This window comes from Anopheles stephensi, chromosome 2, assembly GCF_013141755.1.
Source record: "Anopheles stephensi strain Indian chromosome 2, UCI_ANSTEP_V1.0, whole genome shotgun sequence".
Taxonomy (NCBI): Eukaryota; Metazoa; Arthropoda; class Insecta; order Diptera; family Culicidae; genus Anopheles; species Anopheles stephensi.
Genome location: NC_050202.1, coordinates 31,827,395 through 31,848,798, shown reverse-complemented (window position 1 = coordinate 31,848,798; position 21,404 = coordinate 31,827,395). Strand labels below are relative to the sequence as shown.

The following is a 21,404-nucleotide window of genomic DNA, read 5'->3' as shown; positions in this document are numbered from 1 at the left end:
CGTACAATTCGCGGATGGGATTCTTCCACAAGGCCGACCTGTTTCCTGTGTGACTTCACCAAAAAAACAGGAAACATCGCTTACTCACCATACTGCGCTTCAATCAATCGTTGCTTTATTAATCATGCAAATAGACAGTGTGTAGTAGCGTGGCAGATACCAGCGCCTGTATCGTATTTGTTCGGGCGTGATTCGATGCCGGTGGTGTTGATGGAGCGAGGATCGGTTGATCGCGCAAGGAAGTCATTTTGATACGAATACCGGTGTAAAAGTGTAAACAGGAAACAGATTTTTATTCCATACGCAATGAGCGTGTGTACATGGCGAGGTTTTTCGCCCTTATTTGAACATTGATTACACATATTGAACTCGCTTAACCTAGGTATTGGGGGGTATGTACAGCACGTTGAACAAAAAAAAAAAAACACGAATTGAAGTTAGGGTGAAAAATGTTAGGAAAAGCTTCCCCTTCAAGTGTAAATATTATACAATCGTATGTTAGATTTTTATTAAAACTATTTGTATAATTTTGTTTGTCTGCTTCTGAGCCCCCGCTTCTCCGTGTACATATTAGAAAAAGGATATATAAAACATTGTTGATTTATTACCATTTGAGGAGCTGTTTTTTCCTGTTGGCCGTAGACGAGCCACATCAGGTGGCGAATCAAATTAATAGCCCATCACCCACAGCAGCCATGTTAAACATTGACCGTCACCAGTGACAAACATCCAATCAACACATTGGATGATTGAAGTTTATTTAATGGAATTATATTAAATAAAGAAACCTGCAACGACAAAAAAAAAACAAGGGCCTGGACAGGTTATGATGACAGGGAAGGTTATGGTTTCGATCGGTAAGCGAAAATAGGTAGTAAACATGTCGTTCAATGCAGGCAAGTGTCGGATAATATGTCGTCGATAGTTTGTGTGAAAAAATATAACAGATTGCGTTGGAAATTTACCTGTAGAAATTTGAACCTATCCCGTTGCAAGTCCATTACATAAAGTGAAACAAAAATAATTTTTTTTCATCCAGCGGTAAGTTTCACTTCAAATTTTCATAAAAAAAATTGACCAACGCTTTGGCTCAATATCAATGGCTATATGTCTTGGATCACTAGAGCGGCTAATGGTTGGCTGTATGTGTTGCCAGCTGGATTCCGTATCAAATGATTGGCTGGCAATTTTTATGACTTTACTGCGTCGAATGTGTGGCCACGCAACTTTCCAGATCTTAATCATCTGGATTATTTTGTTTGGGGCACAGTTGACAAGGGTCACCAATCGATCGTTCAGCAACTCCAAGCCGGAACTAGTGAAGCAAATTGAGTCAGTTTTTGTGTGTCCGTTCTCAGCTTCTTAGAGCCTTAACGATGCCGTTATCAAGGAATAAAGGCAGATATTGTGAATAATTTGAATCAAAAGCATTTGATTTCATCATTGAATACCTTCAAAAACTGCTCAACAGAGCAACACATTTTAGCTATCAGAACGCAATTTGAGTTGCTTGGCTAATTGTACAACAATTATAAATTCGTGACTGGGAGGTGGAAACTTCGGGGACCATCTTCTATAAGTCAATCCAAATCCTCTCTTACGCTGCTGACATAGACATCATTGGTTTGAGGCTCTCCTAAGTAGCAGGAGCTTACCAAAGGATCGAGCGTGCGGCACAGAACCTCGGGTTGGAGATTAACGAGGCGAAAACCAAAATGATGGTGGCACCACCAGCGGCCCTGCTAACAAACACTGATTTACGCAGAGGTGATGTACTGATAGGTGACCGCACCTTCGAAGTCGTCCAAAACTTCACCTATCTGGGGTCAAAAGTCAGCACCGACAACAACATTGATGTTGAGTGACGCGCAAGGGTGCTGGCTGCCAACCGGTCATACTACAGCCTGAGGAAACTTCTCCACTCTAAATACCTGTCGCGACGGACGAAGCTGGGACTGTACAGAACATTTAAAGTCACAGTACTCACATACACCTCTGAGACATGGACTCTGTCCAAAACTGACGAAGCCCTCTTAGCTGCGTTCGAGAGGAAGATGCTCAGAAGGATTTTTGGTCCCGTATGTGTGGAAGGACAATGGAAGAGCCGCTACAACGACGAGCTCTAGGAGCTGTATGATGATCGCACCATCGAGCAGCGCATTAGACTCGCCAATCCGGTGAGCTGGTCACGTCATGAAAATGACACCAGACGACCCAGCCCGTAAAGTCCTTTTAGGCCGTCCACACGGACAGAGGAGGCGTGGTAGGCCCAAAATGGCGATGGAGTGATGGCGTTGAAGCATCTGCGGTATCGTGCGGAATCGAGGATTGTTGCAGCAGGCCAAGACCGCAAAGCGGTTGTAGCGCCTGATAAGTAGGTAAGTATAGATTCTTATCTTCAACTGTAAAATGTCTCGAAGCGCTGTTCAAAGTGTCTGTTCGCTATAGAATATAATTATCTCATTATGCTTGTATCCATGCACGATCAAACTTTAATGTAGGTGGTTTGAACTCGCCTTGCTTAACCGTGTGGACCAGGAACAGCATCTGTAACTCCAACATTTTATAAAACCATACTATACATCTGACCCGGATACTCAAAACAATCTTTGTCATTTCTACCCATTTCTACCCACAAAGAAACTTGTTGATTGTAAAATTAAATTGAAAAAATTGAGCAGTTTTTGGCTATTTTTTAACTGCTTCCCAGCTACATGTTGATTGTAACCCTAGAAAGCGAAGCATTCTCTATGTGGATGAAGGTTTGATATTTTGGTTTTTTGCTCCTCATCCTTATTTTGCTCTTTAAATATTTAGTCTTCTTAAGGCCACTAGTTGTTAGGAGTTGTTTAATCACACTTGTCATAGATTGCTCATTATATGTGTTCAATTATAGAAAAGAACCATGTTTCTGAGAAGTGATCAATTAATCACAAATCGATAGTGCGGGGCTTATTTACAAGTCGTTTGATGATTCCTGATGAAAAGACATAACATTATATTGTTATTTTCACTGATGTCGAAGGCATGTAATATGATATTGAGATGACCCTTAACACGGTAGGACCGGGAATCAAATCCAATCTGTACAGCCTCCCAGTACGCAGGAAAATCATGTTACAGGAATCCAGCTATGGCAGTCCAAGACCTTTCTAGCTTACAGTGCCAAGGAGGAAAAAATCAATATCTTGTATCAAACTACAACTCTACAATTCTTTATGTAAGCTGCTTGCATAGTTTGTAAAACTCTTGACAGCGGTAAAATGATTAGCTTCCCTGTCAAATAAATATAGCAATTAATCAACAGTCAACTCCTCGCAAAATCCCAACTCAAACGACATTTTAATGAAGTGTTCATTATATGTTAATGTAAAGTTATTACCGACTGTTCAACGCTTCACTTAAGCAAAAACGATCCTCACAAATTGAAAGTGTTTTAAACATCAGTTTTTGCTCCCATCGTGGCACTTTCATAGCCTTCAAGATATAATAGTTTGAACCAAAAAAAAAAAAAAACTCTCAAATTCTTTTCCTTCCTCATCATCATCGTCACCATCATCATCACCATTTCAAGTGAGAAAGTTCGTCGCGTCGACAATCACAGAACCGGGGCGCTGTGTGTTTTTGATAGTAAAATTTTATTGAATAGTTAGCAATTAGTTCCCCGGGTCGGTGGCGCTCTCCAGAGTGTGCTGACGAATTTCACCCACAAAAGGGTAAAGTTTTCCACCGCTCAAAACATCTTTCCCTCCCGCTATGTGGCTGTGTTTGTGTTTGGGAAAAGTAGTTTTCTCCGTGCCACGCTTCAAGCCATCCATGGTTCCTCTTCCGGTTTACTCTCCCGGTAATCGATGGGCGTGTGCCCAATGGACGGGCAGTGGAGGGTGTACGGAGCGTTCTAACGAATCCTTATTGTACGAACCGATGTTTGGCAAGCAAAAAAACAAAAATGGAAAAGTTTGCTGACATGAATGCATTTTTCATTGCACGTTGTTTTAATATTCGCCCTGTATCGTTATGTCCTCCGAAAGTCCGGGCCGGTGGCCAAGCAGGTGGCAGGTGTCGTGAATAATGAAGCCGGAAAAGTTTAGGATAATTTTCCATCGGGACTCTGGCCCGGGACAGCTGGATTGTCTCGCCCAAGCAAGGTTCCGGTACTAACTGGCCAGCGCGCCCGTGTGTGTGTGTGTGTGCGTGTATGCGTGTTTTTGTTTGAAGAGTTTTCCTTCAGCTTCATCGACAGTACCGCGTACCGTGTGACTAATGTTTGACCGATGGCATAATGAAGAAAAGAAAAAAAATACCCGCAGGACATCCGCAGCCGTCCTTTGTCGGCACGCCGTGCTTTGGTGGTGCGGAAAACTTTCCTGGTGTAATTATTTAACGCTGATAATATAATTTCTCTCCCACCCTTTAGCGTCATCGTCAACCGGCAACCATTTTTCGATTCGTGGCGGAAGAAAAATTGTTCAATTATTTTTGCTTAATTAAAAACTCCTTTCCTTACACAATGGCTGCGGATCGGTTCGGGTGTCCGTGCGAAGGACAAACGTACATGGATGGGGATGGTGTAATTTTTCGTTGAATCTTTTCGTGGTTTCTGCCCTGCCTCGGGGGTGGTCGGTTGGTCCGGCAACCCGTATACTTCACAGCCGGACTGTGGTTCGGTAGATGAAACGAACGTACTCAAAAAGCTACATGTCGCATTAGTGAAGCCATCTGGAACTGTTCCTCGGTGAGCAGATGCCAGTACGGGTGGTCCAGAATGCGGGACACCTCCCGTTCGGTGGATTCCAGCGTCTGTGAGGTTGTCTGTAACCAGTGGTAGAACTCGTCCGTCCATTCGGGGCTTCGGGGCCAATCACAGCCCAGCTTGACCTGTGCACGATTGATGTACAGATGACGCAGGTTTTGTGCCGATTTAGCGATCAATAGGATCGTGGCCGTGGAGATGCACTCTCGTACCATCTGTTTGCGTTAGAAGGGAATCAGATATAGTGGTTACGTTTTTGTTGAGCACTGCGCCCCCCTTGCCCCTTCCAAAACTTACCAGCGCGTTCAGCCCGGGACAGGAGCGTGCGAGCAGTACGAGCAAGCTGTCCGGTCGTTCCTGGAACTCGCCGTCCGGCGGCGACTCTACCACCGGCAGCTGCTCGTGCCCGTAAACGGTTAGCGTGTACTTGTAGGCATCGACGGCCGCTACCAGCTGGTCCGAAGTAATCTGCAAGAGATTAGAGATGCTCAGTGGGATTGGTCCGCTTGTTGCATGCGCTCATGCATTGTTCTTCGATTGTCACGAATATTGTCCCGCCGGTGAGCGCCCCGGTGGTGTGCATTTTAGATGAAACTCATTCAAAAGACCCATTTCGAGAGCCGGGCATTTGTGTGTGTGCCAGCAAATCCTGTATGCATATGAATAAGAATAATCAACAAACTATCACCCAAAACTTAATTAACACTCCATCTCGGGAGCGCTTTCAGTGCGGCTCAGTGTATTATTTGCCACCAGTTCAGGCCGGTTTTTTGTTTGGACTTGAGCTTTTCCTTCCTCCGGAGCGCATGTAACATGCTACGCGTTAGTTTGTAAGCTGCCCGTACCGTTTCCTGGGTTCGGCGTCTCCTGACGGAGGGAAATAATTTATCGCAATCGTTGGTTCTGGTCCGTGTGGTTTGAGGATGTTTGTGCTTGTTATGGCTGTTTACCTTAACCGGTGTGGCGTTGTGGTGCGCCGTTTGCTATTATTTGCTTTGCACTCGAATATTTTTCGCTTTGTTTGGGGAAAGTGTGCATATGTGTGTGTGTGTGTTCTGTTCCCAAACTACCTAGCGCAGTTCCAGAAGCGGTTTACTTTACATAAAATAACGATGGACCGAGTAGGTTTTGCTGTTACTTTACATATAATTGGAGGCTCTATGTTTAGAATTTCGTATTCTGGTGCTCATTGGTAAATATGGAAAACTATGGGATGTGCAAATCTGATATCGCAACTAGATAATCATTACATCTGGAACTTTCACGTCTATAAAATATGTTTTTGGCTGGTTTATTAATCTGGTCGAGTGAGCCACTTCACACGACAGGATTAGGAATCAAATCGCATGCTGATCGCCTCCAAGTAAAGCCTATCCAGCTATGGGTACTTTTGACTATAATAACTAGCAAGATTTATGAATAAAAAACTACCAGAAATGGGATGAACAAGTGAGTACCGATAGCATTAGACGTTAAAGATGAACAAGTCTTTGATTTTTTTTTAACACTGAATCTTTGACAGCCACGGACATCAAGCCTAGTGTGAAGAGGTCGAAGAGTTCGAAGAGACCGAAGAGCTTGACGACCTCTAAGGTCATGCCTTACATTTCTGGCTTACTAGAGTTGTTGATACCGCATAGCTGAATAGTCAGTCCTTACTATGGGGAAATGGCCCAGATGAGATTTGAGCCCCGGTCCTGCTGTGTGAAGGCCGGCGCCACTGTCACATCTACCAGTCTCCAGTAATCTTATCAGATATTTTGCAAAATAGTTTTAGACATTTCAAAAATTTACTCGAGTAAAAGTTTGATTTTCCATACTAGACAAAAATGGATAAATTCTGATAAAGAATAACTCCAGATATTCTTGCGTCAGGTTGCAAGTATTTTAAAGAAAAGATCAGATAAGTGATAATCAAATCAATAATGAATGTGTTGGATGTAATAGTCTAATGAAGTTGCTAGAGCTACAACAAAAATTGATTTTTTTTATTCAGTATTGTTGTTCAGAATTAAATTTTGACCCAAGTATATTGTGGTTTAGCAATACGGCCAGGCCGTTCTTTATGAATAAAAAAATATTGTGGTTAAACTTTAAATTTTACATGGAATTTTCGCCCGATTTGCATCACATCCCTTCATAATGGAAAAGTCCACAAATCTTAAGGTTTCAACATAATTTACTTAAACAAAACGACCGGATGTTAATAATCTTTTAGTACCAGCAACCATTTGTAATTGCAATTAAACCGAGTTTATGGAAAAAATGGAATGGAATTCAAAAGCTGTTTTCCCGACAAAAGTTCTATGCGTATTGTTGAGAGCTAGACTAGTCTCATTTTAGCAGCTATTGTCCACATATTGTCACTTTGTCCTCGAGAGGTTAGTGAATAAATTTCATCCTTTTGGTTTTCGGTTCTAGCCCAACTCATCCGCAGCACCGGTCCTGTGCTGTCAAACAATCAGCCAGACCGACATATTGTCATACCGGAACACACACACGCTCAATGGGGGCTACAGCGAGAAGCACGTCCAGACAGGACACAGCGACATAACAGGACAGGTTATAGTTACCATTGTTTTGGGCGTCTGATAAATCATGCTGGCAACCGGAGCCTCGGGCTGCAGCAGGATCACCGCGTTGGTGGCGGACTCGACGCGCAGGTGGACCCGCAGCTTCGGGTTATCCCGTCGAACCGTCAGCCAAGCCTTCGCGGAGCACGGACTGATGGCTAGGGCGGGCGGTGTGTAGCGATTCTGTAGCAGGGTGAGATGCTTCACCTTGGAATCGGCCAACAGTGTCAGTACGTCGTCGTCAATGCTCTGCGGGGAGACTTCCAGCACCTGGGCAGGAAAGGAAGAGAAGTAGCCGGATGAGCGAACGAACCAACGGACGGACGATGACAAGGGTGATTAATCGTTTTCGGTTATTAAATATCTGTCGCCCTCGAACGTTCTTGCGGCGCGTGAGTGCGTGTCCGTGCGAGTCCGTGTGTGTGCATGTGTGAGTCAATAATAAGTTCCCGGTTGGATGAGTCAATTCTCTTCACCGCACGAGCAAATAGGATGGCGTACACACACACACACACACACACACACACATGCTGGTAGGGAACTCCCATCTTCGTGCACTTCGCTCGTAGTTTCCGGGATACGGTCGAGTTACAAATTGAACGGTTATGCAAATTGGTCGTTGCTTAAAGCGCCTGCAAGTTAGGCAACACGTCGCACACAAACGAGGAACGTGTTCGATGAGACAGTCCGGTGCGAACGTCAAACTGTTCGGCTGTTGTCCTTGTTCTAATCCTTGTGTCCTTGTTAAAGCGGCCGTGAAATTGATGATGAAAAGTAGATAGCGTGGTTTTGGTTTTTCGCTTTTGCGGCCTAGACTGCAGGGGGACACAATCATAAAGTAATGGAATTAGCCAGTGCTGTGGAGCAAGGTCGCAGGTTCGTGCCGGCAGTGGACGACGGTTCCGACGATGAATCAGCATTGTTTGGACATGGGAAATGAAAAACGATTCGTTGACAATATATCCTTGGGCTGGGTTTTGTCGGAAGAGCTCGACGTTTGTGTGTCCGACGGTTTTGGGGCCGGTCCAACTAAGGCACGATGTCGTGTGCGCCCTGGTGATTGGTATCAGTTTGCACCTTGTGCCCCGAAACCGGTACACCGATGCCGGTGGTGGATGGTTTGGTGGGAAGATAATTTAGTTAGGAGACGTCATCACTCACCTGTAGATTGAGAAACAGTCCGATGTGCATGATGGGACAGTGGTGCGAGGTAACGTTGACGAGACAGAGCCGACGCAGCACCAAACAGCAGGACTCGAGCACCTCGTCCAGCAGATGGTTCGCTTCGTATCGCTCCAGAAAGAGGTCGACCAGCGAGAGGGATTGCAGGTTGGTAAGGCAAAGCATGAGCCGCTTGAGTGCGGCCAGCAGCTGACCACCCGTACCGAACAGCTTGATTGACTCTGGATCTTCGCTGAGGGCCATATTGCACGGGAACAGGTAATTGAGCGAACGGATCCGCGAACCGCAGCCGACCCACTCCCGCGGACACCCGCTGGTCCGTGCGTTCTGCTCCATGGCCCACGAGATGAGCGACATGAACTGGAACATGTTGTTGAAGCTGACTTGCGGCCGGAAGTCAAGCCCGCGTATCAGATGGCCCACGGACAGGAGGCAGCTCTGGAGGCGCGAGTGATCGAGCACGGGCTGCCAGCCGGAGTAGTAGTTGTACCGCATCCGCCCAAGCGTCGCATCCTCGACCAGAAAGTTAGACCACACGTGTGGCAGATAGAACGCCCTGTACCATCCGTAGCAGGTCTGTCGAGGCGAGAGAAAACGTGAGTGTACAATTAATCAATCGGTCGCGCAAACACCAGCCCCGGCCAGCCCCGGCCCACAGTGCAAGGCAGGTGATCATTGTTATTATCGTCGTCATCATCATCATCATCATCATCGGTAGACGAGGAACGGCGCCAGGGAAATATCGTCCTACCAGGCTCGCGTAGTACCGCTCCTTGATGGTGAGATGGGAGAAGATGCGCTCGAGAATATGATCCGGTAAATTACTCCACTGCGTCCAGCCATGGTCCGGGTCATCATTTTTGGAATCGTTCTCATCCGACTGGCCAACGGTATCGTTCTCGAGCGCTTCATCCTCGTCCACCTCGATGTAGCATGCTGTAGCGATGGTGGGACCGGGCGAACGCCGAGTTGCATGAAACAGACAGAGAATGAGAATAAAATATTTATAATTCCAATTCGTACCATCCTGTCTCGTGCCGGATGCAGAGGTTGGTAGACAGTGGGAATGTGGTGTCGAGGTGGGCAGAGGGTGCACGCCAAGATGGCACTGCACGGCACTCGGCTCGATATGAATGTTTCGCGTACCGAGAACACCGAGAGAAGTGAAATAAATTGAGAATAAATTTGAAATAAAGACGATAAGAGAAGCAAGTAGCATCATCCAGTGGCTTTTTGCTATATTTTTGCAAGTGCTCATCGTGTCTGGGCTGAAGATGCTGCGATACAGGTGGTTCCGTTACGTGCCGTTCTCGGTGGACAGCGCACAGTAGTGATTTGGCATGTCCTATTTAGTATGAAGTATATTGCTTTGAATAAATTCTATTCGGTTGAACTTTTTTTCCTCGAGAGTGTGCATAATTTGGATACAGAATGGATAAGGTAGAGTTAGTGGTGAGTTAAAGATTTAAAGTGGGGGTAAAGATTTGTTAAATTGAAATTGCATGCATTTTTGTTTCAATCCTGAGGTTTTATTACTTTCCTGTGTCTGTATATATTTTTGATTTATTTTACTGATTTTAATTGCATTTAGATGAGTTATAATAATAATACTTTAAGGAACACTAACTAAGCTGTAAAGGTAATATTTTATAATTTTTTACTCATTCTTGAGTATTGCTAAAGGTAATGTGTTTTTAACATTCACTTAAATCAGGCTGTACAAATAAAACGGACGGTTCGGTAGCAGAGACGTGAGCAGCGCCACTCTTCACAATTATCCAGACCGCTTCTCTGTACACAGGATTAACTATCCACTCATGAGTAACTTTAAGTCAAGAGAATCCAATAATGGTTTGCCAAAACAAATATATCTTGCGCTAGTAATATCCGCAAGATTGTACTAAAGGTCAATAGCATAAAAAGTATTACATTCAGCTAATATAGATTAAAAAAAAAGATTTGGTTTTCGGGTTTGGTTGCTAGCACTGATTAGACCATTACGTCGAAAAACAAATCGGAATCATCTAGGAAAGTGTCAACAAAATCTCGGGACTAGATCTAAAGTATCTGTGAATGCGTCATAAAACCATGGGAAAGCGTCAAAAATCGCCAAGATACCCTTTATTGATGATTCCCAGTAGAATAAACTGCTGTGCGAATTGCATCAGTACAGGCTAACAGAGCTTTTTAAAGATGTGCGTATTTTTCAGATTTTTTTCTTAAACATTATCATCATTAAACGAAGACAATAATAATATCCCAAAAAGTAATAAGTGGAAACAGATTTTTATAGCAGAATCTTATTACGCACTTTGACCATAGTGAGCATTATATCAGAACGATACCTAATCCGATGGAAGGGAAACAAATAATGTTTCCTTCCACTACTTCTACCAACTTCAATGACCAGGTGCTTACACTGTACCTCATTGAATTATGTGCTCCTCCGCAACAGAGAAGCAAATTATTATAAAATACTTCCTATCCTCGCTTCGACGCTGTACTGGAGCAATTAAACATCTGATACACGAACGAGAAGAAGGCAGATAAATAATATATTTTCACAAAAATAATGCAAAAATAATCTTAAATTCTTAAAAATCTGGATTTTAACAGTTTGAAACCCATTTCAACTTCCAACAAATCCAAGCGTGACCTCCTGTCAGTTTTTGCAAACCCCCGGAACGCTTAAAGCGTTTAAAGAGGCAGCGTTTGTCGTGCTGCTTACATTCTTCGGCAATCTTTTTTACGATTTTAACAACCTCATACCTTTCGCGCTTCACAAAATGAGAGTGAGCAAATATGCCTTGTAAAGTGTGGACTGTACAAACCGGGGAAGGTAACGGAGCTACCATGACATTCCCTCGAACACGAGTGAAGCCGTCCGTACGCTTACGCGAAACATTCTCCGGCACCACAGGGAGGGGACGTGTCTGTTTTAAAAGTGGTAATTTTTGAGAAAACTCATAACGATTCCAGCACAGCACACACACACTTACTCCTTTCGGCCGTGCCGAGCCAGTTTGAAGATTATGACAATCGTTTCCGTTCTGCGCCGTGCTAACCCGTGCCAGGTGAGATTTTCGAGACTGAAGGAAGCGTTTTCGGGCCTCGTTAACATTCGGATTTATGGGTACGAAACTTATTAAATGAGCTTCTTATGACTTTTCACGCGCTTTGATGAAACTTTCGGAAACGTGGGGCGGGTGGAATCAAAGCAGGGCGACCGAGTGGGATGAAACACTCCATTTCACCATCGTACATCGCGCCACGCGAACAAGATGTCCGCCACGGTGCGCCGTACCGGTAAATACAATGAGCACGGGAACGGGCTGCTCATTGTTTTGCGAAGCGGGCATGTGGCACGGCGAGGAAAAGCTCGCGTTAAATTATTTAAAATCCACCCTGTACTTCGGCTCCGGTGTACTTGCGAGTGTAATTCCGAAGCTTGTGCATAATTTATGTTTCTTCTGCCGGTTGCTCTCGGTTCGAAGGCCCACAGTGGCTTTCTTGAGCCCATCAGTCGTCGTGCCTTCGGGGAGGTAAAGTCGATTCCAGATTCTTTCATTTACGGGACCGACACGGTAACCCCTTGCCTTTTGGTTCATCGCCGTGGAAAGAGAGAGAGAGAGAGACAGAGAACCCAGAGCGATAGAGTCCGGGAGTAGGGTTTTGATTGTGAGTGAAACGATGCCATGTGGCAAGATTTAATGGCGTGGGGTGGCCTATATTTATGATCTTGGTACATTTTTTTGCTGTTGTTGTGCGGGTCGTACTCTTCTGGGACCGGCCAGATATTTGCACTTGATGGGTAAGTGTGTGGGACTTGGGTGTAATAAGTAAAGGGTCGAGTGAAAGAGGCGTCGAGAGTTTTCCCGTGTCTGTGGTGAAATTATCGGTGTCATTTGGGGTAAGGCTCGGTCAAATGACTTGTTCCAACTCTATTAGAGCCGGTGTGTTTGGAAACAAAAAAGCATTGTTGGTGGCAAATGGAACCACGGCCTAGTGACCACGAGGAAGCAACGGACCCTTTTTTGGAGGAAACAACCATCCGTTAACCATTCCCCGCAAGAATGGCATGAATCGAGCAAGCAATTATGCACAATTATTCGCTCGTAATACACACAACCCAACACCAAACGCCACCGCCATACTTCCGGGTAGATTAAGAGCCACGGCACCACATCCCAGTCCCAGTGCCAGCTCCTTCCACAACTCCTTTATAACTCCGCTCATATCCACATCCGCCGGTATATCAAGATTTATTCGCCTTCCTGTCGGCGGATTTACGAGAGCTCGCGCGGTCTCACAGCAAAATGGAGGATAATTTCCTCGACGTTCACTATTTATTGCGCCCGCGGGAATTGAGAGTCGTTCGCTGTCATACCGAAGGGTATCCGCGCAGGGTTCCGTGTGCGGCTGGGACTGCCGTGGTTCCCAATGGCGGTAATTTAGGCGGCACTATGCCATTAGATACACTAGCTAGACTAGAGTTCGGTGGCAAGCTGGCGTGCGTGTGTGTGTGTGTTCGTGTGCCAAAATAAGGTGAGACCAAAGTTTTCCATGCCTTCAATTAAGGTAAAACGTGCCCTCTGGAGAACATCATCGTTTTCGGGACGCTCGGTGAGTGAGTTACAACCGTACGGGAAGGTACGGTTCTGATTGCAGGTGCTCGCGTACATCGTCACCTGCCTTCGTGTGCGTGATCATTACGTGAGGCGGAGGATGAGTATGCCGGAGGATTCCCTCGACCGATTGACACGTGCGGGGGCAAGCGCAGCGGCACATTTAGTGTAAATCGAATTTATCACTCTCGGTAATTATTGAATCCGATGGCGGGTGGTGGTGTGGGTTTTGATTGGAGTGTAGGATGAAATGAATAGTTCCGCTTGGAAAGAAAGTGTGTCACAAACATTTCCGATTCGCGCTAATGACTTCCATTCAAAACAATTTCAATAAGTGAGGAGTCGCGTTGACGGCATGAGGGCTTGGTAATTTAGTTGATGAACCGTAATTGTATATGCTGTAATTGTATGTTTATGTTATTCATAAATATCTTAAGGAGATAACTTGCTGCAAAATGCTTAGAGCTTTTCTTCCACTGTGGGGCTAAAACGTTGAAACTAAACGGCGTCCTAACTTTTCTTTCCCCCGTTTCTTGATTATAAGGACTAATGTTTAATATATGAGAATTGATTTCGATCTCTTCCTTTTAGTATCTCACACAACTGTCACAGTAGCACTGGGTCTTGGATGTATATTTTTTAATTTTGTGTACGTCTTTTTAATTAATTCGTCTGCTTTAGTGATACTGGCACTGATCTTCACACGAAAGGATTATTCGAACCGTGATCACGTGTGCAAGACGGATTATGCATTTACGGGTTTGATCATGCTAAGGAAGAAAATGATAGCTGGTCAAGACCTTTTGAGTTTGTACAGCCAGAGTATTATTTTTGGTCTGGATGTAGATTTCAAACTTAGGTGCTAATTACGGTTCACTAACAGACAACTTGTCAAATCCCATATCGAGTGGAACTTGAATAAGAAAAGTCACCGTCTTGTCAAGTTTTTGTTTTTTATTTTTACGGTGGGACATCCTGGCTATCAAAGTGATGATTTCGATTCGAAGATTTTTATTGTTATTTTACTTCTTCTCTCAGAGGGAAACCTTCGATACGGCTAGGGTATCTAGCTTCCTGGGCCTTCTTAACATACTCCACATGTATGAGAGAATTATGGCCAAATTAAGAAAAAGTAAAATTAGAACAGTATAAAGAATGGTTTAAATTAGAATAAGTATAAAGGGCGGTCCGGTGGCCGAGGCGATAACGGCGCCGGACTTCTTACGGGAGGACCGGGGTTCAAATCCCATCCAGACTGCCTCCCAGTACGCAGGGCTGACTACTTTGCTACGGGTAAAATCAAGTCACAGAAAGCCATAAATGGTAAGCCGAGACCTCTCGAGGTTGTAGTGCCAAGGAAGAAGACGAAGATTCCGTTCACCTATTTCTTCTTATTCTACTTCCTGCTCTTAATGGTTGATAGAATGTAGCGCCAAATGCATGTTAAATCCTATACACACACAAAAAATTCCAAATCGCCAGCCTGGACGTACTGTAAAATATGAATCTTAATCTGAACAATGAATAATATATTTTTGAGTGGGTATTAGTATAATAATATATTATATTATTGAGTGGGTGAGTATTAGCAGCATTCGGTTTTTCAAAACGAATTCAAAACATGTTTAACAGCGAATTCAGGATCATTTTACTTCATTACAGAGACTAATTGACCGATTGTAAAACGTTACGTTTTCTGCTTTTCCGTGTTCATCATCATACAAACAAAAGAGCGGCGGTTATTTAGAAGGTTTAAATGATTTCATAGACAATCACTAGTAAACATCCTAGAAATCCTTCAAAAATGCTTTGAAACCATTGTACTGATGTATCCATTTAGAAAGCTTTTATCAAACAATTGAGTATGGTAATCGGGATTTAATCCTGATATTTGAGCAAGCAATGCAGCTATTTGATTTTAAATTATCTATTGTTGTCCGTTGGCTTTCCTTGCCTTATTTCAATTATTGGGTTATTTAACCCACTTTAAGAAGATAGTAAACTGGGTCAAATGATAGTCTTAATAGTCAAAAAGTTATTACACAAAAACGAAACAAAATGTTATCAATATCTCTCAATCTTCTTGGTCTACCAACCGCTTAAGGTCATGCCTGCCAAATTTTTGGATTACTAGACTTAATGATACCAAGTAGTTGGATAGTCAGTTCTTTAGACTGTGATGCAATAATGCTTAAAAGAATGGTAATGGAATGGCAAGGGCATGTAAATTTGAATTAATTTGCTTTATATCCATCGATCAATGTTGATACATCAATGTTTCAACGGAACAGCTTCGAATGATAATTGAATTGTGCCTTTTAAATTTTCACATTCACATGGACTCATACTTTAAAGAGATATTTACTCTTTAATGACGCTCATGCGTATTTCAATACCCAGCGGATATTTGTTAAAGTCATGTGCAGCAACACTTTAATTACTCATAGTTCTTCACACTTAAAAGTATGAGTTTTTAAACTGTAGGCCGTCCACATGGACAGAGGAGGCGTGGTAGACCCAAATTGAGATGGAGTGATGGCGTTGATGCGTCCGCCGAGAGGCCGGGATAACGGATTGGCACACGACGGCGCTAAACCGTGAGCGGTATCGAGGATTGTTGCAGCAGGCCAAGATCGCGCAGCAGTTGTAGGGCCTGATAAGCAAGAAGGTAGTAAACTGTGGTCCAGATGTACTCGCACCTCGTCTATTACAGTATTGGGCACTATTTGTTACAAGAAATATTTACATCACTGTCACTACGTTACTGGTGCAAACGATAGGTACGAACGCTGTTCCATTATTGAAACTCCATCACAACCACGCGCGGTTGATGCGGGAAACCCCTTAAATCAAACACACTTCCATTACCGGCGCTAGGCTCAGTGTTTCCTGTTCCGTGCTAAATTTTCCTGTTTTCACTTCATTTCACGGTCATCATTTTGCGTTTTGGTCTGCGTTTATTACAGCTGTACCGATTCGACACACTGCATACGGCCACACAAACACACGTACGGTACATGCTATATTTTCCTTCGTTTTGTTTCCCGCATCGGCCGCATCAGCCGACGGTCACTTCATCACCGGCTTTGGGTAGGTTTAAAAATACGACAAGCACGCAATACGCCACCAACAAACCTGACCGTACGGATCGTACGAAAATGGCGAAAATTGCGAAATCGGTGTATGGCACCCTCACATGACGCGTTTGCGGCCGAGGAAAATTGTGTAACAAATCGCACGAATAGAAGCCACGGGAAGGAAATTCCAGCCGAGTGGAAAAGTGTGAAAATGGCAAAACTTTTTTTTTTCTTCCGTACCTCGATCGTCACTATCTAGCTTCCAGCCGGCATTTACAGCTTTCGTCATGTTGGGCTTAGCTGATGTCTATCACTGCGGCAAACATCAACTGTAACCCGCTCGCAAACACTGACTGTTGGGGGGCAAAAGTGGTTCTATCACTTGCTGTAGGAGATAAATTTTGCGTGATCTTGCATGCGCAAATACTCGCGTCCGACTGAGCCGCGATCGACGATCGGTAGGTTTTTGGCGTCGGCTGTTCATCGATTCTTGACCACAGCGACCGAGACGGTTGTGCTGGTCAGTGAGGTGCGGTGCGTTCATTAGTGGTCGAGACAGACTGTAAGGGTTGACAGCAGAGAAAGATAAACATGTTTTTTTTTATTAAAATAAGCTAACTGCATGAGAAAATGGACAGCAACTGTATAATTAAGAAATAATACAGCCAAGGATAAAAAAAAAAAACAAATAATAGAGCTGTCGGAGTTACTTGAAGCGAACATCCGGATGAATACCAGTCCATAGAAATCAGATGGAACTATCCACCGTGTAATGGTAGTGGTGATAGACGGTCCTAAAGCAAAAAACCACCTTGCGCAGAAGACGCACCGTTCAAAACAAACCGTTCATGTCCGCTAGGAGCATGCGCCCGAATCTATTTACGTTACGCAAATGAACGTTGTTTGAACGATTGCATTAACATGCAACGAATTCATCCGAACGATGGAAGATCAAACGATGTCACCATTTGTGCGGCGTGCACGATGTACGAAAGACGAATGAACTTCAGAACAAACGGCAGCTTCATTTGCAATGTCAAGTATTTATTGGATCGTTTCTTTAAGGTTTCCTTTACGGTGAGCAGTAAGTAACGCCCGGTGTCATGCTTTGAATCCACGACAGGTAGGAAGTGATTCGGCTGCTGACGGACGGTTTGGTGGTTGCGCACGAAATGCCGTAATTGACGACACCGACCAGGTACACGTATCCTCCGGACGTGTAGAAGAGAGGACCGCCAGAATCATACTGACAGGTGTCTCTGCTAGGTGTGTAGGTGCAGATGTGCGAAGCGAGAATGTTCTTCATCGAAGATTGGCAAGATTGCTGGGTGATGACGTTGAGCGATACCTTGCGGAGAACGTTCGAAGTCGGTGCACCGTAATCTATCGTTCCCCAGCCGGTCGCTTCCACGATCGAGCCCGCAAAGCTGGAGCTGGAGAATCGGAAAGGCAGACAGGCAGGTCCAACACCGGCGTTGAAGACGATGCGATCAGCTGTACGAACGATCGCAATATCGTTCTGCGACGGACTCGTTACGTACGACGGGTGGTTCGTTACGGAGGCGAGACGCATCAGCACCGAGTAGCTGGTGTCGGTACCGACGCTCAAGTTATGATCACCGACGAGCAATCCGGCCGCCGAGATACTACGTCCCCTCATGCAGTGAGCGGCCGTTATCGAGTGGTACTCGGAAACTGGGGACATATAAAAACGAACGTTGTGTTATCTGGATGCGGGAGATAATGTGGCGAAAGGGCTGGGACTTACTGATCGTAGCACCGCAGAAGACCGACCGTGAGGAGGAATCAACCAGACCAGCCATCATGGGGAACTCGTTCACTAGCGTCGGTACACCGTTCACAATCTTGGACGTTCGGCGCAAACCACAGCGGCAGGGTGGAGCCTGTGCTACGACCTGGCAACGGAACCGTCCTCCCGATGAGGTGGTAGTCGTCCGGAGAGCAAACACGGCCCTGTTACCAGTAGATCGGAGTGTAAATGTTCGCTGTCCACAGTACTTGGTAGCGTACGCAAGTGTAGGATCGTTCTGGAGCGAGATCTCCAAGCGATCCGCAGTACATCCGGTTGACTGCAATGATAGAAAATGGCATGAATAAACTTAGCGAATTCTGAGGACCGCTCTCTGTACAAAAGATCCATTTACCGAGGCCAGATACATATCGTAGCAGTTAACGTAGAGCGTGTTCCCGACAGGAGCAGTCAGCTGCCAGCGACAGTTGGTCCCTCTCGCGAAATAGTTGGGAAAGTTCGGAGACTCAACGTAAAACACTTCACCGGCCGTAAAGGTCTTCTGCCTATCGCAACCAGTAAATTGGGCATCCACGTACGGGAACGCCACAACGGTTGCGAAAAGCGCCACGATAAAAAGTTTGCTTCCGCACATTGCAAAACAGTAGAGCGGACTGACACGATAGTGTGTCTCGCGCGCCGAAAATGGTACAGATGTAAACAGACGATGTTGCGATAAACGTGAAACAAGACGAATTATTATCTTAACTGGTACATCGTTTCTCCAGTTGCCTGCCTGCCGCTATCGCTCATCAACCCATCCGATCGATCTGTATGGGTGATGCAAACAATGGGGCTATATTTTGTAATTTTCAAACATATGTTTTCGGAACTAGCTAGAGCTGGCTAACTGATTTCTCCAAAGACGGTGCGTTCTTGGGAGAATGAGGTTTTCGAAAGTAGATCGCAAGCACGCCGTAACTAACGAAATGATGACCTTTGAAACGAGTGTCAGCCACCGGTTTGGATGTTTGCTTGTGAACATCCGGAAGATGTTGTTGTTTTGTAGATCGAGCTATGCAAGGACGGGTTGGTTGCCGTACTGGTTTGTTATTGCCAAAATTGGCGTTTTACGTGCAAATGTCTAGTGCATCGTAACGTGCTATGAATGAGTGAAGCTGTTGTATAAGTACAATGTTCTTTTCACCCACTTCGAGACTGGAAAGCTTGATAACAATACTGGCCCAATCGTGGCGATATGTTTGATCAGTTGGTGCCACCTCCTACACAGTGACGTTCGGCGTGGAGTTCGAATGGGTTGCGATTGCGTTAGAGCGGCGATTGGAAGCTTTAAAATGCTAATACACGACCGATCGAACAGTTTAGTGATCGTACACGATCGGATGTGTAACAACAGGTGAAGAGAAGAAGCGTAGAAGTGTATCATGATGGCGATGAAGATCGGCTGGAAAGCCTGTGGAACGATCCTGCTGGCGTTGGTTGCAATCGTCGCTGGGCAGTACGGGTCATGTGACTTCACGTACAACTACACCAGCGGTTTGACCAGCTTTATTCAATCGCCCAACTTTTCCAACTACTATGCACCGGGCACAAAATGCCGGTACACCGTGAACGCACCGGTAGGACACTATCTGTACGCGCAATGCTACGACATGTATCTGCCCTCGAGTACCGGGTGCTACTATGACAAGCTGGCCGTTTCGTTGAGTGGAGATGCAAATCTGGCCGATGCTCAGATACGGTGCGGAACGACCACCTTCAACGTGCAGAGCAGCTACAACAAGTTGGTGGTGGCTTTGCTGGGCAGTACTAGCACGGCCGGTGGACGGTTCCGTTGTCAGATAACGGCCATCAAGATTCCGTGCGATTGTGGACGTCGTAAGACGGTAAGATCGAGCGAGACTTGGACGAGTTAGGAGTGGATTTTTTTTACGATTTGTTTGTATTTTGACTGCAGGCTACCATCGTAAATGGGTTCCCTACGCTGGTGAATGAGTACCCGATGATGTCCGCATTGGTGGATGGACCGTCGAAGTCGATCTTCTGTGGATCTACCATTGGTAAGACGAGACGCGAATGGACCGCTCAGCCGTAGACATTTATTTCACTATCGCTTTGCAGTTACTGATCGGCATGTGTTGACAGCTGCTCACTGTTTGCTGAGCAGATCGGTCGCCAATACGTTCGTCCTGGTGGGAGATCACAATATTAAAACCGGAGCCGAAACAAGCTATTCGTCGGCTATGGTCGCATCTACTTTCACCACGCATCCAAGCTATAATCCCACTGCGAAAACGAACGATATTGCATTGGTACGAACTGCCAACACGATTGTCTTCAATCCCGGCGTTGGACGGGTGTGTCTTCCGTTCCGGTTCAGCACCAGCACCTTCGATAATGTTCGCCTGAGTGCGCTTGGCTGGGGTACGATCGATTTCGGTGCACCAACGTCGGATGTGCTGCTGCAGACAACGTTGGCCGTAGAACCGTCCAGCTCCTGCTCGACCAAACTTTCGCGGACGATCCTCGCAACGCAGATGTGTACGTTTGCGGCTGGTAACGATACGTGCCAGAACGATTCGGGCGGTCCACTGTACTATACGGACCCGAACAGCCAGCTGGTGTATGAGGTCGGTGTGGTTGGGTTTGGGGTGGCCTGTGCCTCCAGTTTCCCCAGTGTGAACACGAGGGTTACATCGTATCTGGATTGGATTACTACCACCACCGGGTACACGTTCTGTGAGAAGTAGGACATTTAAGCTTTAAGACATTTTGAAGGTACCGTGGTTTTTGGAATAGAGGATCGATGGGGAAATAAAGTTACTTAAATATTGTGACTTTGTTAACTTCTTATTGTCTCAGCAGTTGGAGGATTTTACCACCATTTATATTTTTATTACAAGAATTTAAATTCTCATGTATCGAATCTTTAGAGATTACGGTGTACCTCTATAGTCTAGTGTTTATTATCCATCTCTTCAGTTCACACAACTAAGTATAATCCACTTGATGCTAGAAAATTGCGTTTGCGTCCTCCAATAGCACGGTCTAGATATTGTACGTACTTACTGAGCATCCAAATAAGGGTTACATCAAAGTCAAGAATGCCAGTGTTAGGTTTATTCGTATATACGAATTGAATAAATGGTAAATTGAGCTGAGCGAATGTTAAGAAATGTGGTAGAGCTTCTAGGGAAAAGGAACTACCGCGACTTACTACTTTACTACAAAGAAAAACGATCCAAATAGCCAGAGATCTTCTTTTTCTTCTTCGGTGGTACTACAACCTCGAAAGGTCTCGGCCTGCCATTTCTGGCTTTCTGTGACTGTATTTTACCCGTAGTAAGGTAGTCAGCCCTGCGTATGGGGAGGCGGTCCGAATGGGATTTGAACCCTCATCCTGCCGTGTGAAGACTGGCGCCA

General features: G+C 45.1%; 3 protein-coding genes across 3 annotated transcripts; 1 reads left to right on the top strand and 2 right to left on the bottom strand.

Moving 5' to 3' along the window:
* Positions 1–260: 260 nt before the first annotated feature.
* LOC118507391 lies at positions 261–16,717 on the bottom strand. The gene is made up of 6 exons (XM_036045845.1): positions 16,451–16,717; positions 9,260–9,444; positions 8,488–9,084; positions 7,327–7,596; positions 5,051–5,221; positions 261–4,968 (listed from the first exon to the last, which is right to left on the bottom strand). Exons 1-6 carry the CDS (start codon positions 16,497–16,499, stop codon positions 4,687–4,689), a joined length of 1,554 nt encoding a protein of 517 aa, XP_035901738.1. The 5' UTR covers positions 16,500–16,717; the 3' UTR covers positions 261–4,686.
* A 516-nt stretch (positions 16,718–17,233) lies between these two features.
* LOC118507393 (venom serine protease-like) lies at positions 17,234–18,674 on the bottom strand. Its single transcript, XM_036045847.1, has 3 exons — positions 18,376–18,674; positions 17,979–18,300; positions 17,234–17,905 (listed from the first exon to the last, which is right to left on the bottom strand). The coding sequence occupies exons 1-3, from the start codon at positions 18,613–18,615 to the stop codon at positions 17,283–17,285; spliced, it is 1,185 nt and encodes a 394-aa protein (XP_035901740.1). The 5' UTR covers positions 18,616–18,674; the 3' UTR covers positions 17,234–17,282.
* A 658-nt stretch (positions 18,675–19,332) lies between these two features.
* LOC118507392 (venom serine protease-like) lies at positions 19,333–21,153 on the top strand. The gene is made up of 3 exons (XM_036045846.1): positions 19,333–19,867; positions 19,939–20,041; positions 20,103–21,153. The coding sequence occupies exons 1-3, from the start codon at positions 19,406–19,408 to the stop codon at positions 20,729–20,731; spliced, it is 1,194 nt and encodes a 397-aa protein (XP_035901739.1). The 5' UTR covers positions 19,333–19,405; the 3' UTR covers positions 20,732–21,153.
* The last annotated feature ends 251 nt before the right edge of the window (positions 21,154–21,404 follow it).